This window comes from Mugil cephalus, chromosome 17 (genome assembly GCF_022458985.1).
Source record: "Mugil cephalus isolate CIBA_MC_2020 chromosome 17, CIBA_Mcephalus_1.1, whole genome shotgun sequence".
In the NCBI taxonomy this organism is placed as follows: Eukaryota; Metazoa; Chordata; class Actinopteri; order Mugiliformes; family Mugilidae; genus Mugil; species Mugil cephalus.
In genome coordinates, this window is record NC_061786.1 from 13,977,482 (window position 1) to 13,994,619 (window position 17,138).

Here is a 17,138-nt window from a genome sequence, read left to right on the forward strand (position 1 = left end):
ATGTTTTTGCTTACATTTGAGACTGTCTTTGTGAGAGATACACAAATGCACTTTGTGTCCGCGGCTGTTAAGAGAGCAGGGCATGTACGGATACAGTGCTACGTGTTTACAGCTCTAATCAGCGACGACACCTGAAGGTATTAAAACCCTTCGCAGGGCCATGAAATTAATGACACACACAAGGGAAACTACATTCCTGACCTGCTGCAATTGCCACTTGAGCTGCTGAGAAAGAAGAATGTAACTCCCCTCTCAGTTTTATTCACCAAATAACCAGCTTCACATTAATGAACATCCTCGTAACGGCATTTTAATCGAAAATAGACTGAAAATCACAGCATGGGATACTGACATTCCCGAAGTCAGTAACAACTCTTTGTTAATGGTTATACAGTACTGGTCATAACTCAGAATAGCTCTATGACTCATCCAAAAAGTTTAATCCCAAGTTTGTTTTGCACGTAGTAAGGTGACAGACAGCTAAGTAGATAAGAAGTCAGTCCCAGAAATAAACAGACGCACAGGGAGATACTGTGATGGGCAGGAAGGCTAGGGCCAGGTAAGTAGGTAGACAGTGTGACATGCAAGAAGGTTTAGCGAGGAATCAACATGGGGGCTGTGCGAGGTTTGATTGGGCAGCATCAGGCCTCCAGGGGAAGGAACAGGAGAAGGACAGACCCAGAGCAGCAGGAGGCCATTGATTTCACCACTGAGTCACAGACAGTGGGTCAGTCCTCAGCCCCATCACATCACATCACGTACACACACATTCACAAGTGTCGCAGGTAGCTCAACATTGACAGAACCCTGAGGAGCGGAGGAAGGTATGGGGAGATAAGGAGACTGCACATAGCAAGAGATACAGGTTCTACCTCTGATATGGGAATATTGTTTAACAGTGAAGAGCATTATCTAGGTGATTAGTATGTATTGCAAAACGAACCCCGGGCCCTTGGTCTTATCACACAACCAGTGTGACTTTCTATTCCTGGAAATCAGTCTTGCTGCCTGTAAGGGCGTCTGTTAAAAATGATGCCGGTGGTTTGCTTTCAGAGACACCATACAGAGACCAAAGCCTGGCATGGCCTGAAATGTGACCTTTACATAAATTAAAACAGGGGAAATCACACTGAAGGCTACATCACTGCTAGTAGATACCTATGACACACAGCCTGTCCAAAATCAGATGCTCATATGCCCAGTCACACAAACCCATATCCATTCCCTTCCTACGTCCTTTACTTAACACACAACAAAAGTGCCTCTTAATCCATAATTTGTTTTCTCTGCCGACCAACAGGAGACAGGGGCTCCCAGCAGAGGTTGTTACAGGAAACAGCAGGTGATATATATGGAACAGAGGTCTGTTATTGTGACCTCCTGCAAAGATAATTCTCTGAATGATAGTCCATCCTAAGGATTAGCTTCAGAGACACAGAAGAAACACACACTTCAGTCAACGGCGCCTTAAACACAGCGACTTCTCCAACACCTCAAATCTCACACTGTGTCTGCTGCAGCAGCTTTCCCAGACAGAGAGGCGACACGTTTAGATGAGCTACAGGGAGGCAATAACAGATGCACACAGCCATACAAACAAACAAATAAAAAGCACATTGGGCAAGAAACCCCGGGCTTTTGAGTTGATTTATTCAGAGCAGAGGATTTGCATGAACGCCATACAGAGCTACTTCAGTATCGGTTTCTATGACTCTATGAACCATTCATCAATCAATCGCTCCACCCACTTCTCCACCTCTTTCCCTGCATTCCAGGATACTGATGTGTTGACGGCAAAACAGGTGTCTGGGCTAATATTACGAGTCTTTCTGTGCCACCTCCTCTATCTCAAACCTTTGATGAAGAGCATAAATCATGGCTGAGTGAATGAGAAATAGTAAATGAAGAGTTTGCTACAATAGCAGACAGTTCATAGTCAATGTCTACAATGCAAAAAACACCAGAACATTAATTATTAAGAAGACTGTATTTTTTAGGCAGGAGTTCAATATGACCTCCAAAGTTTTGACTGAACAGCAAAATCGCTTTTATCTTCAATAATAAAATTAACACTCATCTATTAGGAGGCGTGCCATGTCATCCTCACTCTCCTGAATGATATTCAGTTTCCAATACTTTTCCCCTCTGCTCACTCTAGTTTCCTCTCATAAAAAAACTGTTACCTTCAATGACTCTCCTTGGTTTGAGTTTTTATGCCTTTCTAGGCTTCATCTCAGAGGAATATGTCCAAGGCAATTATATGACGACCCTTAATGCTCCTCATTAAATCAATCAGTATCAGGGCATCAACTAAATATCTGAAATGTTAACAATAGAGCCAAGACGGTTCAGAACGACCTCAGCAAAGTGACTGGGAGTTCTTTTTATCTGCTTCAACCAAAGGTCTCGGTCACAATCTCTTACATTAGCACTCACATCAGCATCAATGTCACAACCTTATTCAGACAGCCAGACAGGCAGTCCAAACAAAGTCAGTTAGATTCAACAACACTAAAGAGATGGGTGTCAGAGTGGCAGATGGAAAGTTGAGCATCTGTCACTGCGGTGAACCGTTGGGCTGAAATCAAAGGGAGATGAGCTCCTTCAAAGGACAGGCAAAGCCGTGTCTGAGGCCAGACATGCTCTGGTGTGCTCCGCAGATGAGGGCCAAGAGGTTATATTGCTTTTCTTCTATCTCTCCCTTTGTTCTCCTCTGTTTTAAGGCAGTGGGAGGGAGAGGCATAGGGAAAAAAAATACAGAAACAAAAGTAGAAGAAAGGGAAAAAGCAGAGAGAGACAGAGAGGAACGGAGAGAAAATGAGTCATGAACAGGTTGCCTGTCTTCCTCTGCTACAGCGCGCCGTGTTGATCAAACACTCGTTAGTAGAATTTGCTTGGTGTTTCCGGACGACAAGCGTAATGAGCAGAGGTGGCTGGAGCAGAGGGGTGCCGGGCCGTGATGTGGATCGTTTCTGACAGTAGCGGAGTACTTTTGCCTTGCAGCCCTTCCCCTGCCTACGCCGGCTTGCTGCAGCAGAGCTGTTGCCTCCAGCGTACCTTCAACTGGGAGCACTTTGACTCAGCTGGATGTGAGGCATGAGCTAAATAGCAGAGTAATCCTCAGTGGAATTTTGCAGGGAACATACACGCTACTTCTAATCTCAAAGGGTTTGCAGGTTTACTTTCTTGGCACTGGGTGAAGAACACCACAGCCCTGGAGCACCCTTTGTGAAGTTGGCTGCTGTGCGTTTTAAATGGCATATACTAGAGGGCGATACTGGTACTGTTGTACTCTGCCCTAACATTGCTCTTCTCTTTCAAGAAAATATTACTGTAATACAGTAAGTATTCTCACAATTTTTACTGTACAGGTTTGTTCTCTAACATCATTACACAATTAAAAATACAAGCTATGACTACAACATGGAAGATTTTCCTTCATTTTCTTGAGGGATCACAGCTCATTTAGGACTCTGCATTGGTCAGCAAAATTCAAAAGGTCAGGTAATTGTTATTGTCCTTGTAGTGATTTAAAAAGATTTTCAAAGTTGGGGAGGGGGGGCAAAACAAAGGCCATCATTTGGCAATATTGGATTGGAACAACTGCGTTAGTCAGATATATTGATTTTTCTGCTACTGGTTTTCATTATGTTGACGCAGGCAGTATGTGAGTTGTCACATATGACCTTACAGTCAAGTACATAACATATGCCTAACTAACACTGGCAGATTAGAGCACTGAGAAGGACCCATTCTCCTCTAGCAAGGACAAGTCACCGTGACGGCTGATAATGATGGGGGGTGGGTGAATAACATCTAATGTCCTTTCATGCCCCTAAGCACCGCCTCATTTAGCTTCAGGTTTGTGTGCAACTTGCACTGTAAGAGATATATTCACATAAGGGCTCAGCACACACAGTTTAGAAATGTGGCTCAAAACGGGATCTAAACACATCATTTATGAAAAAGAAGAAAGTCACAACAAAACACTGACAAAATGGTTGTTAAAAAAAATGGTCATAAATAGGAAAATAATCAATTGTGACATAATGGACCCACACTGCACGCTAGGTAAACAAATGCTGCAACATTTGCAAATATGCTAGTAATAGTATTTGTAAAAGGCATTTCAGTCACCCAACTCACATGGAATATATTATGCAAACACAGAGCAGCACTAGTGTTTACATGATTGTCACTCCTCACGTCACTGAAGAGGAAGGATTGCAGGGACATAACTGAGCAAAGACTGCAAGGCAATATAGTAGTAGTAGTAGAGGTTGGTGATGGGGTGGAGGAAAATATCTAATTGCAATTTCTATTGACAGATATTAACATATTTGATACGCAATATGACTTTATAATGACTTTCTATTTGCAGAGAACTGCATTAAAACCATATTATGGCACATTGAAGCATGAGATGCCATCAACATGAACAGAAACTCTAACAAGTAGCCAAACACTGTTATGTTAACATATAGATATGTGGATATATTTCTCACATGCAGTAAGGGAACTGCGGTTCAAAAAGCCAACCGTCTTTATTTATTAATCTAAACATTCTAATGGTAATGGGTGAACACTGAACTCATGCACAACCCTTAAGTCACATAGAACACTGAGAAGCACAACAAAACATGCCAATCATACATGTTTTTATAATGAGTCATGTATCATATCTCCATTCTAAAGGTGCAATGCTTGTTAAAGTAGAATAAATACTGACAACATATTAATCAATGGGATTTTAACCATTGATGGAGAATGTGGTGTCTAATGAACAAAACTGTTTTGATGCAAGAAGGACACTGATCACCGAAAAGCCATAGGTCTAGATGTCCTCTGCGTTGGTTATCACATGACATGGGGCTAATTAACTCTAGAGCAGAAAGTAGAGGCCCTGTAAGGAGCAATAAACAGTCTCTATTAAAAGCCATCTAATTAGAATGCAAGTTACAAGGGCTTGAAGGAGAACATAACAAACACAGAGGCCAGTGTAATTGTCAACCAAGCTCTACTGAAAGCAAACATAACAGACATAATCAGCAGAGCACTTCCTCTAAGGTCATGATATAATGGTTGTGGAAATACTTTTCCATATCTCACTTAAGTTTTCCAGATGGTGTTTTCCTGAACCATGAAAAAGGTCACAGACATTTCAGCAGGCATGCAATTCAGATGGCATACCATCAATTATGACCTAATCTATTTGGTGGTAACCGGTGAGAGGAGCATGAAGCAGAGGAACTACTTTGTCAACCGTTTACCAAATCCATCCTCGGTTAAAATGTATAATTTCAGTGTGATCAATACAGGTTTTGGCCTTTACAGAGTCAAAGCAAAGTTTTAAACTGACAATCCGACATTCAGACAGACTTTAATTCCCTTTAATGATCACTTAAAATAAACAACATTTCACGGACACGCAAAATATCTCTACGCAATCTTCAAAATGGGATTTTATTTGAGTCAGACTTCTGTGTTTTTGTGCGAGCATGTGCATGCGCGTGCGTGTAAGGAGCAAGGCAGCTAAAGTCAACAAAGTAAAAAGTTATTAGGAGAACTGTAAGATTTCCGAGTCAGCCAATGCTCAGTCCGCTCAAGGCCTTCAGGCGCCGTGGTTGATCGATAGTAATGGAAACGCCAGCAGGCCTCCAGAGCCCATTGCCAATTTAACCTGTTTTACCATGACGCAGTTGTTCCTCAAATAACCCAGCTGCTCACTGTGATGGACTGCAGGCTTCTGGTGCTGATAAGATGAGCATGCAGGAGCACAGGGACAAAAAGACGGAGGCAGAAAAAAAAGTGTGTGTGAAGGTGTGTGTGTGTGTGTCTACAAGCACCACTGGTTTAGAAAACACTTCCATGAAGCAGCTGAACTGAGGCAGGCAAGCACACAGGTGAGGGAATCTGCAGCTCGGCATCCAGCAGTGAAAACTTGCTCAATTTCCCTTGACTTGCATAGACAAGGCACAGATTCATGGCCAATTTATGTATCACACTGGGTACATTATGAATCCCTTTGTCAGGTAAATGTGGTTAAAGTGATAGAGAGGAAGGATCTTGACTGCAATTTAAAATAATAAATAGACAGATTTATCTACATGAAAGTTTTCAAGGATTCATTCTTCACCAACAATGGCCTGATACCAATATAACAATGGCCTTGTTTTGATCTCAGACATTTCTTGCTTTGCTCATGTCCTGTTGGTCATGAACGTTCCACACAATGGTGTTTTTCAGCAGACGGAGAAAAAGATTAAATCATTCTACATCAAGCTTTAAGCTGTACAAATAAGGCAATTAGACAATGTTTAAATCTAGATTAATTCTAAACTAAATCAAATTCAAGACAACAATTTAACTGGGTTTATATTGCAATTTAAAGTGAGATTGCATTTAATCAGTTTGCACTGAAATTCCAGACTCATTTATACCCTAATCAAAGGATCAATTCTAAAGTGTCACTTGGTTAATTTGTTTAGATGGATTCATTTATTAGGATGGCACTCTGGGGTTAGAGCGTCAAAGGAATATAGCGAAGATGTGAATCAACACATCTTTGACACAATCTTAACAAGGCGTGCATTTAAACTACGATACAATGCAATTAATTCAAAATGCATTTATGCTCCGTTACCTCTTATTACGCTGTCATTACAATTTAATTGATTTGGTTTAGGATTTATGGTGTTTATAAAGTTATTCTCCCCTTGTTTCTCTGTGTAATGTTTTTGTCCTCAGAGCCCCGACTGTTTGAATTGAGGCTCTGAACTGAAAGACAGCTAGAGATAGAGATAAAAAGAGAGTGTGAGAAAGGGGAAGACAGAATAAGCAGCCGAGACATCTGCTCAGGTAAATAATGATGATGCTGCGGGGGAGGAAAAGAATAAGATATGGAGGTCGCGTTCGCTAGCAAGGAATCTCCATCTGTCCCCTGAGGTTAGTAGGGTGAGCCAGGGATGACGGTAGGCCCTGGGGAAAAAAGAGTTGGCGGATTGTGGGGAGGGCTGTACTGGACTTGGGAACACTATTTGCCAGCTCAATTGTTATCCCAGAGGCCAAGCAAACCGTAAATGAGGCGTGATTGTTATAAAGTCTATCGTCTCAGCAATCTGAGGACCCCTGCCACACAAAAGCTGAGGTTGGGATCAGGTGTAGTTTGTATTGATTTGCCCTCTCAGGTGAATTGCACAACACAACATCGTAAAGAGGACTGTGTTCGTGTACTTGCACATGTGTTGTGTCGTACAAAACCGTGTGCAAAAAATGTGTCCATTTTACATGTTTAGACTAATCCTTCACTGGCTTCTGATCCATATTACTTTACTCTGCAGCATAAAAACAGGGTTGTACCATCAGAAGAGTCAAACCAAGGAACTGTTTGGTGCCCTGTGAAAGAAATGAGAAGAGATTCCCCCAGATGGCTAATTTAAGGTATATTTTACAATGACAACAATAAACCTAAAAAGACCCCACAGTGCATCAACAATATCCCACAAGGCTCGCTACCTTCCATCAACCCTATGATAGATTTTGCTAGTTGGGAGGATAGTACACGTAAAGAACCTAGAATCACTACAGTCAACTGCAAACATACAGCATCATAAAGAGCTACATCTCATCTCAACATTGAGGAGCGTATAACTGAAACTGAAGAGAGCGGATCTTCCATTCTGCCTTTTGTGTCTTCTCATAAAGAAGAATTTCATAAAGAAGAAAGGGCTTCATGACACTTAAGACCTTGAAAATGATCAATGCCCTGTCTGCATGGCTGATTCAAGTGAGTTCGATAGTTATTGAAGAAAGAATTTTACTTTCTTGTGTTTAAGCAGAGAGGTAGAAATCTGAGAAGCGGGTAAGTGATAAGTGCCAAGATAAGATTGTGGGCAGTTCAGATTGGGTATGTCATCTACAAAGTCTAATTATTATTATTGTTGTTGTTGTTGTTGTTGTTGTTACCAATACCTATACCAATGCCCTGTCTACATGTCTGATATTACATGCATACATCCATTTTCTATTTCTATTTTCTCTTCCATCATTTTGTGTCAACAACAATGTGCACACATGCAGTTTGTGGATTCATGTCCATTCGTGTCTCATCACCGTTCAGGTGTTTCAGCTCTCTCCCCAAACCTGTTTCTTTGTTTTGTCACCTTGCTGGAATAAGCTTCTGACACAGAAAATAACAGCTTTGTTCCACTGTCTGTATGAAACACGAGGTGACGACCCCCCACCAGAATGTAAAGTGCATTTTTCTCTAAATGCTCGAGGATGAATCACTAGAAAGAAAGAAAAGTGGGGGGAGTTTCATGAGCCTGTGCTATTGATTCAATTTCTATGACCACAAATACTTTAAAGCATAATAAGCCTATGCTTCAAGAACCCATACCCTTTCAAGGCTTGAAATGGGCTTGTCTCTACCTACAAATCACAGCTCTCTGCAAAGCTGCCTTCTCTGGAGTGATATGTCAGTGACCACAGGGGAGGGGAAAAACCAGAAGGCAACAGACACGAGCAAGCCTCTGAAAAATGTAACGGTTTTCGTTGAGGATTTAGCCAGTGGTATGGCAGTGTGCGAAAATCATTCATGTTCCAGACATTGCAGATCCTCTGGGGAGATGGTGAATATTAAAGGCTTCGCAGGAGCCTTCCTCACGAAAGCTCTTGACAGGAGATTTGTTTATGACCTTCAAAAAAAAAGGAGGTGGAAGTCAGCGATAGCTCTGACTCCGACTGCCTCTTTTGCATCACAAGCTCGTCCCTGCCATAGAAAAAGGCACCTGCGGGTTCAATTTCAAGTATTTACTGTCATCGGAAATGCGGAGCCCCTGCGCTTCTATTCATCATATAGGCACAATTCTTGCTTGTGTGAATGCAACAAGGTAATAGCTACCTTTAAATATATATATATTGGCTCAGAGAGGAAGCCCTAGTTTAACTGTTTGCATCTAACACCAAAACCTGGACAGTCAACATTTTAGAAAATGCTGCGCTCTCATTTCACGGTGAGCAAATTTAAAGCCGTCAAGATAAATGGCATCAAACCAAGAGGGAAATCCAAATACATATAATATCGATATATATTCTTGAAATTTCTTGAATGAGCAGAAGTTCTTACCATATCTCTGACAAATAGGCAACGACACGTCTGCCTGTAAGACTGGTTTCACATACTGAAAAATAAAAAACTCTTCTACTTTTAACTGCGTGTCTTCGTTTACACCCTGAAAGAAATACATTCTAATGAAGGGCTTGGTGTTTGCTTGAAAGAAATAGGTTAGGAATAACTGCCTGGGAGATCAAGCAAAGGCAAACGAATGCCTCAGACTGTCAATTTTAGCAAAATTTAAGACTGCCAGTGACATGCTTTTGTTGCTCAACACCCACTTCTGCCTCTGTGTAAAAGTGCCAAGTGAATTAAAAACAAGAAGAAGTTACATGCATGATATGCCAGACTATGCTCCCTGCATACAGTGTGATTCACATTCCTTCAAACTCAATCTAACCACCAACATAAAAATTCTCCTACACACACAAACCGAAACACTAATTACTGGAACAAAACTGCCTCACATAAGGCTGACAGTCAGGTGACTAATATCTAAAAGTCTAAAAACAATGAAATAATCCCCAAACCTCACACAGGATGACGTGTCTTTTTGTGTGCTTTTTTTTCCAGCCGCCACACTTCGATCAGAGACACAGAGGATCAATGACATCCTCAGCTCATCATTATACTTGTGCAGTGGATACTCATCCAAAAGTAAATACTTAATGATGCTCTTTGTGTGGCAGGTAAACCAAAGCCTTGTCTCTCAATAGTTTAGAGAGAGTGCGTGAGAGTGGCCTGAGCAGTGAATCATTCTAATTTAGGGATGTGACAAGATCATTCCGACTTGAGACTTTCTTAGGTGAAATAGTCCAGTTATTATCAGGCAAGTGAGAGCAAAGGAATATGTCATATTATTAATATTATGTCAATATAAGCTAAATTAAATTACTATGACAAAAATGCATATACAGTGATGTGAAAAACTGTTTCTACCCATCCTGGTTTATTTGAATTGCTTTTATTTTAAATAAAAGTTCTTATTATTAAGGGGGGGGGAAATCCAAACCTACATGGCCCTGTGTGAAAAAATATACCTTAACATAACTTACTGTAGTTTATCACACCTGAGTTTAATTTCTCTAGCCACACCTGGTTACACTATGCCTGTTCTCAATCAAATCATCACATAAATAGGACCTGCCTGATAAAGTGAAGCAGACCAAAAGACCCTCAAAAGCCAGACATCATGCTGAGATCCACAGAAAGCAATTGAGATCTATCAGTCTGGAAAAAGCTATAAAGTAATTGCCTTGGGACTCCAGTGAACAACATTGAGAACCATTATCCACAAATGGCAAAAACACAGAACAGTGGTGAATCTTCCCAGGACAAGAAAATACCCCAAGAACACAGGGGCAACTCATCCAAGAGGTTGCAAAAGACCCCACAACAACATCCAAAGGACTGTAGGCCTCACTTGCCTCGGTTAAGGTCAGTGTCCATGACTCCATCATAAGCAAGACACTGGCCTCCATGGTAGAGTCTCAAGACAAAAACCACTGCTGAGCAAAAAGAACATAAAGTCTCATCTCGGGTTTTGTCAGAAAACATCTAGATGATCCCCAAGACTTTCTTTCAACTGTCTACCAAAACATCCTGAAGGAGAATTTCCAGCCATCTGTTCGTGACCTCAAGCTGAAGCGAACTTGGGTTCTGCAGCAGGACAATGATCCAAAGCACGTCAGCAAGTCCACATCTGAATGGCTGAATAAAAACAAAATGAAGACTTTGGAGAGGCCTAGTGAAAGTCAAAAATACTTAATCCTACTGAGATGCTGTGGCATGAACTTAAAAAGGTGGTCCATGCTTGAAAACCCTCCAATGTGACTGAATTAAAACAATTTTGCAAAGATGAGTGGGCAGAAATTCTTCCACAGCGCTGGAAAAGACTCATTGCAACTTGTTATTAGGTTTAGGGGGCAATCACTTTTTCACACAGGGCTACGCAGGTTTGTCATTTTGGGCGGCATAGTGGGTCTGAGTGTTTACTTGCGTTATCCTTGACTAATATTTGAATTTGTTTGATGATCTGAAACATTTAGTTGTCAAAAACATGAAAAACGTATGAAATCAGGAAGGGTTCAAACACTTTTTCACACCATTGTACATGTTTAAGGACTAGCAGCTATGTGGCAACAAGAGATCATGGAATATTAAACAAATAAAACTTTTACCACATTTACCACAAAAAAACAGCATCCCCAACTTTGGTTCCTACCACCAACCCTGAAAGCATAACCCAGACTGATCATCAACAGCATTAATGGTTACTTTTGTTTTTTTGTTTTTTTCAAATAGAAGTGGCAACAAGAAGAGCGCGCTTTGTCCATACACAAGTGATATTTTTATGTTATGCCTCCTTTACTGTTAAAAACATTGGGTGGAAAACATACAATACCATTACCTACCTAGAACGTCGATAGCCAATAACTGTCAACAACAAAAAGATGGGCAACAAGTGAACTCATTTTTATGTGGACAGTGCTTAACAGTTCTCCTACAAGCAAGAGGTGTGCCTTGTTTTATACTCTGCTCCTGACATGATTTTTATTTTACTGTAATTTAATCTAATTTTATTTATCTTTCTTGTGGTTTTATGAGTGTTTACTTTTATGTGCAACAAAGTTATGGCGAAAAAGCAATTTCCCTCGTGTATCATTAAAGTCTGTCTAAGTCTAAGTCTAAGTCATGTCAGAGGTGTCAAGCTTGTTCAGTACAACAGTAGAAGAATGAAGTTAACACAGATTGCAGCATTTACAAGGTGTGATCACACATTTTACTTTTACACAATCCCACACAAGCACTGATTAGATCAAGTCCACACATGCCAAAGAAAGAATGCATGTGACACTTTGCATGTGACAGATTTTTTTTTTTAGCAGCTTACAATTTCATGACATTTGTCTCAGTATTGTTCCCTAAGCTTAACTGTACCCACTGCTTACCTTGCCTGTTACTGCACAGCAGGATACATGCACAGAATGTCTTTGCATAGCTTTTAGTGGTAAACAGAAAAGGACCACTTCCAAACTATATAAGTCAAGCAAGTTTCTGATGGATTTTATCTAGAGAGTTTCCCATTTAAACCTCAACTTCCCACCAGTCTGTTAGAACTGAAGAAGCTACTCGGATGAGCAGCGAAACGTCTTCAAGAAACTCTTGAACTGGACTCATCCCCAACTGCACCTCCAACTTTCGACCCATCTCTGACCTTCCCTTCCTCTCCAAAATCCTTGAACGTGCCGTAGCCTCCCAGCTCCACTCCCACCTCACCCGCAACAACCTATATGAAGTCTTTCATTCTGGTTTCTGCCAAAAACATAGCACTGTAACAGTCCTCCTCAAAATACTAAATGACCTCCTCCTCTCCACGGATTCTGGCCATGTCAGTATTCTCATCCTCCTGGACCTCACTGCTGCTTTCGACACCATCCACCACTCCATCCTCCTCTCTCGCATTGAAAAATCACTTCACATCACCAGATCTGCACTCACCTAGATCTAATCCTACCTCTCCAACCGACAACAATTCATACACATAAACAACTATTCCTCATCCCCACGCCCCCTCCCGCAGCCTCTGATCGTCCTCTGCCTACCTCCCAACCCCACCCAAAACCAAGTACCGAACCTGGTTGGACAGAGCCTTCTCCGCCATCTGGAACTGGAACTTCCTGCCAACCCCATCAGAAACTGCTCCGACCCCAAAAACTCAGCTCTTCAAGACCTCACCTCTTTTTGGCAATTAGTCAACTCTTTCAGCACAGTTAAACTAACACTGGAACTCCAAGGTTGGATCTTCTTCTACAGTCTAATCATTACATTATGGCTATGCAATAGGGTTTAAACGTGTCATTTGACCCCTTATAAGTTATTGGATAATTTAAGAGTTCTCAAATTGCCATATTATGTGTAAAACATACTCATACTTGCACAAAGAAGACAGCAAAACTACCTTAGAGAGAGTAAGTTATGTTCCGAAATTCTGGTCTTTACTTTTTGTTTGTTAGCTCATCTCTTGAAGAGAATAATAGCTGCTCATGAAAAACGAGAGAAATTGTAGGGGAACCTCCCTGTCTGTTTTTCCATCAATTGTAACTTAGCGTAGATAATAGTGGTGCCACACAGATGACAGCATGTGGGAGTCCAGACTTTGTGTTTGCATAAACCAAACAAAGCTGTAGCTCGCTCTGTCAAAGCTTCACACTGACGAAGGCATATTTAGCAGTGAGTTAACGCGAGCTGCCATAAAGTTTCTCAGGCTTTTTTTTTTTTCTCAAGAAGAAAGTCTAAATGAATGCTACATACACGGCTAAAGCTAAAGCTACAGCTAACAATAAATAACTTCACTCACCACGGTGTTCTTCATAGCGGCCCTCATAGTGAAGCCTTCTGCTTTTAGCTCCGTTTTACTCTTGGACATTTCCTCAGGTGTTGTCTTCTAAATAAACATGTCAGTCTTCTACACAAAAGGCAGGGTTTCTCGGTTAACTAAGTAATATCGCAGCACCTCTGAAAACTTGATGCCCGTTGCTTTTTGTAGTGGTTGCTATGCGACCCTCTAGACGCCTAGGTTGGTCTCTGGTTGCCGTGGAGACGACGGCGTGCGTGCGTGCGTGCGCGTGCTCGTGTGTCTTCTTGTTACCATAGAAACTCCAGGGCACTGCTGAAAATATGCAGATCAAAGTGTCGTGGTTAATCAGAAGAGGACGCATTAAGCATTGAAGAGGTTGTACTTTTTATTTTTTCACCGGAAAGCAGCCATACCAAAGATAGCCATTATGAAGATGCAGAAGAGCAATTACATTAATGAATTAGCTTCATTGCTTAATGTCAAACTTTTGTTACTGTATTTTTTTTTTCTTGAATTACACTAAATGCTTCTGAGGATTTATTGTCTTACTAATTGCATCACCTTCTTCACTATGATAGAATTGGAGTAGCTCTATAAACATTGCATTTGCAAGACGCATGCAGCTCCAGTAATCGCCACTACATTTTACACTTTTGTTCAATGATAGTAATGTCAAGCAGCTGCTCTCCTTACTTAATTTAGCCTAATGGGCTACAACAGGGAAATTATGACCCACCCTCACACAGGATGACCTGTCATTTTCCACACTTCTGCAACAGCTCCCAGGCCATTTTCATCGCAGACACAGAGGATCGATCACACCCTCGGATCATCATTATACCCATGCAGTGGACCCTCATCAAGAAGTAAATACTTAATGATGCTCTTTCTCTGTCAGGTGGACCAAGGCTCTGACTCTCAATAAGCTGGTTAGAGAGTGGCCTGAGCACTGAATCATTCCAATTTAGGGATGTTGCACTTTTAATCTTCCAATATCGTTCTTGCCTCTGGAGACTTTCTTGGGTGAACTTGTGCAACTGTTATTAATCTTCAGTGCTCAGGCAATTTCTCTAAAAGCTCCTATTTGTTTTTTATAGCTCCATTGAGAGAGGAGGGTACAGCAGCAGAGAGGGAGACTGTAAACAAGGTATGCAGGGAAGGCAAGTTATGTCCCTGTCAGCATTCAATGCCGGTCTCTCCTTCTTTCTCTGTCCCTCTCTCTGCTTCTCCTCAGAGGATTAAAAAAAAAATGGAAGAGGGGGGTTTTCAGGAAGCAAACTGAGCAAACTGGAGCGTCAGCATGAATTCAGCCGGACTGAGAAATGACTGTTCAAACAGCGCCGTGCTATCTCACTTCTCCGAGTGTGCAGAGCGGAGTGGTGCTGGTCTTTTTGAATTGCAGAAACAGATTTTTTTTGCAGGGATGACGTGTGAAATACGAAAAATTGTGTTAGCTGGTGCTGGAACACGTGCATGGCTGTGTGTCTCTGCCTCGCTGCAAATGAATGTCTCTTTGTGTTTCTTAAACTTTCTTCAGTGACACATACGTAATGTCCACACTGACTGGCATCATGAATAATCATTTGAATTTCCAGCCACTTATGACGCGTCGTGGGCCGAATCCATTGGCCAACTGGGGCCCTTTCTGTGTGGAGTTTGTATGTTCGCCCCATGTCTGTGTGGATACTCTGGATTCCTCCCGCCGTCCAAAGACATGCTTGTTAGCTGGTGATTCTAAATTGGTCGTAGGTGTGAGCATTCTCTCTGTGTTAGACCAGCAACCTGTCCACGGTGTACCCCGCCTCTCACCCAACGACAGCTGGGATAGGTAGAGTAAATCCGCGGCCCTCCAGAGGACAAGCGGCTACAGAAAATGATGAATGAATGAGTGATACATTGTGGATAAGCAGGTGGTTTGGGAGGTAAGAAAAAGAATCGTAGTACTGAAAAAAAAGGTGTGCTTTGATGAATGTGTTTTTTTTTTTTTTTTTTTTTTTTTCATGCATCTGCACTGTGTCTTCATCATCATGGTGTCCCCGGTTTTGATCTCCATCTCATTTGCTGGGCCACCTTCAGGCTTGGCAACCATTGTCCACCGTGTGGGAAAACAGCAATTATGATATCATTAGAGCAGGAACTGGCACCTACAAAGCGGAGGACCCAGAGGGTTCCAGCAGAAGAATCTCAGTAGGAAATAGATAGCAGAGACTTTGCTGCAGAGTCGGTTGGCCCCCCAATTACCATGAAACAAGACAAACAGCCATTAGAGTAGACCATTAGGTGGCAGGGAGAGCGGCCAGGGGCTTGTTGGGTTTAACAGTTCGTCAAGTTGTGAAAGTCACACAAAGCTTACAAGGTGTGTGCCTGTGATAAACGCCATCCGCTGCAAAAGTGAATCAAGATCATGGCACGTAGCATTTCTGATTGGGTCACACGTTTTAAGACAAAAAAAAAAACATTAATGTCCTATAGGAACACTGCAGAGGAGATATATTAAACATTAACGTCAATTATTATTGATATTTTTGCAGTGATTTGTTATGAAGGTGACAGTCTATCAAACTATTGCATGATTATTTTTATTGTAAAGCCATAACCCTGGATAAAAAACAAAGCAGGCTGTTATCGGTGCACTTACAACACTGATACATCCCGCTAAATTAGTGTGGTTTGACATTATGCTGAAAAACCTTTATTCGTCGAAGGCCCTACATTCTCTCTGTAAACCTCACTCACCCTTCGTCTTCCTCCAGCTCTATTAGCACCTTTTGCAGGATTGTGTGGGCGTGTGCAGACTGTGCTTGACCTCCTCCTCCTGAATTGGTTAATTTTCCTTTCAATAGACATGCATTACACACCTTACATCACTATGGTTTTATCAGCACAAGGACTTCGGTGACGAATGATTCTCAGTCCGAGCCGCATATGTTCCGAACATCGCGTTTATTTTTCCTTACTTTTCTCTTATTGCTTTCAGAGTTGTACCTCTTCAGTCTTCTGTAACCTTGTTGCTCGCAGTGACACGGCCACAATTGGTTGGCAACATGTCCACCAGACGGTTACATCAATGGCCATGTTTACATTTGCACTAATAAGAAGAAGAATAGAAGAGAAGGGCTCGTGTAGAGAGGACAAGTGGTCACAGAAAATGATTGGGGAGGTGTAAGACTTTCATCATCCGTTCAGTGGGACAGTATTAGTGCCTAATAACCATGTAAACACTAGATCCAGTTGTTGCTTCGCGCACATGTCCGCTCCACTTTTTTCAACATCTTGTTGAGACAAGATGAAAAATATGAACAAAGAATCGGAAAATATGAGTCTGCCTTGGTTGCACAGCGGGCGCAACCACCTCGTGCGTGTTAAGAAACACATTGTCTGATTGATGTTTTTCAGTAAAGGCATGTATCTTGTGGAGTCATTTTATTTCGCATCCATATAAACAGTTTGTTGGAATCTCCCATCAGAGTGATTTCAGTCAGTTTGATGAAACGTTGTCCGTGCAGCCACTGGCAGTAGTCGAAGTGCCGAAACATCTGGACTGTGGTTGAAATTCCTTGGCAGGACGGCAGCGTAAACGGCCACAGGAGCCTCGGTATGAAGCCAGGTATCTGTTTGTCAAGCATGTTGCCAAGCCACTCGCAGACCCACCGTGTTTGCTCG

The 17,138-nt window shown here is 41.8% G+C and overlaps 1 protein-coding gene across 1 annotated transcript in view; it reads right to left on the reverse strand.

Annotated features, from left to right (window-relative positions):
* The window catches only part of pacrg (PARK2 co-regulated), a 123,451-nt gene extending 109,782 nt beyond the window's left edge, over nt 1-13,669 (reverse strand). The window contains exon 1 of the mRNA XM_047610411.1: nt 13,476-13,669. Coding sequence (XP_047466367.1) covers nt 13,476-13,544 — 69 coding nt within the window. The 5' untranslated portion in view covers nt 13,545-13,669. The remainder of the gene's footprint in view (nt 1-13,475) is intronic.
* Between the last annotated feature and the right edge of the window lie 3,469 nt (nt 13,670-17,138).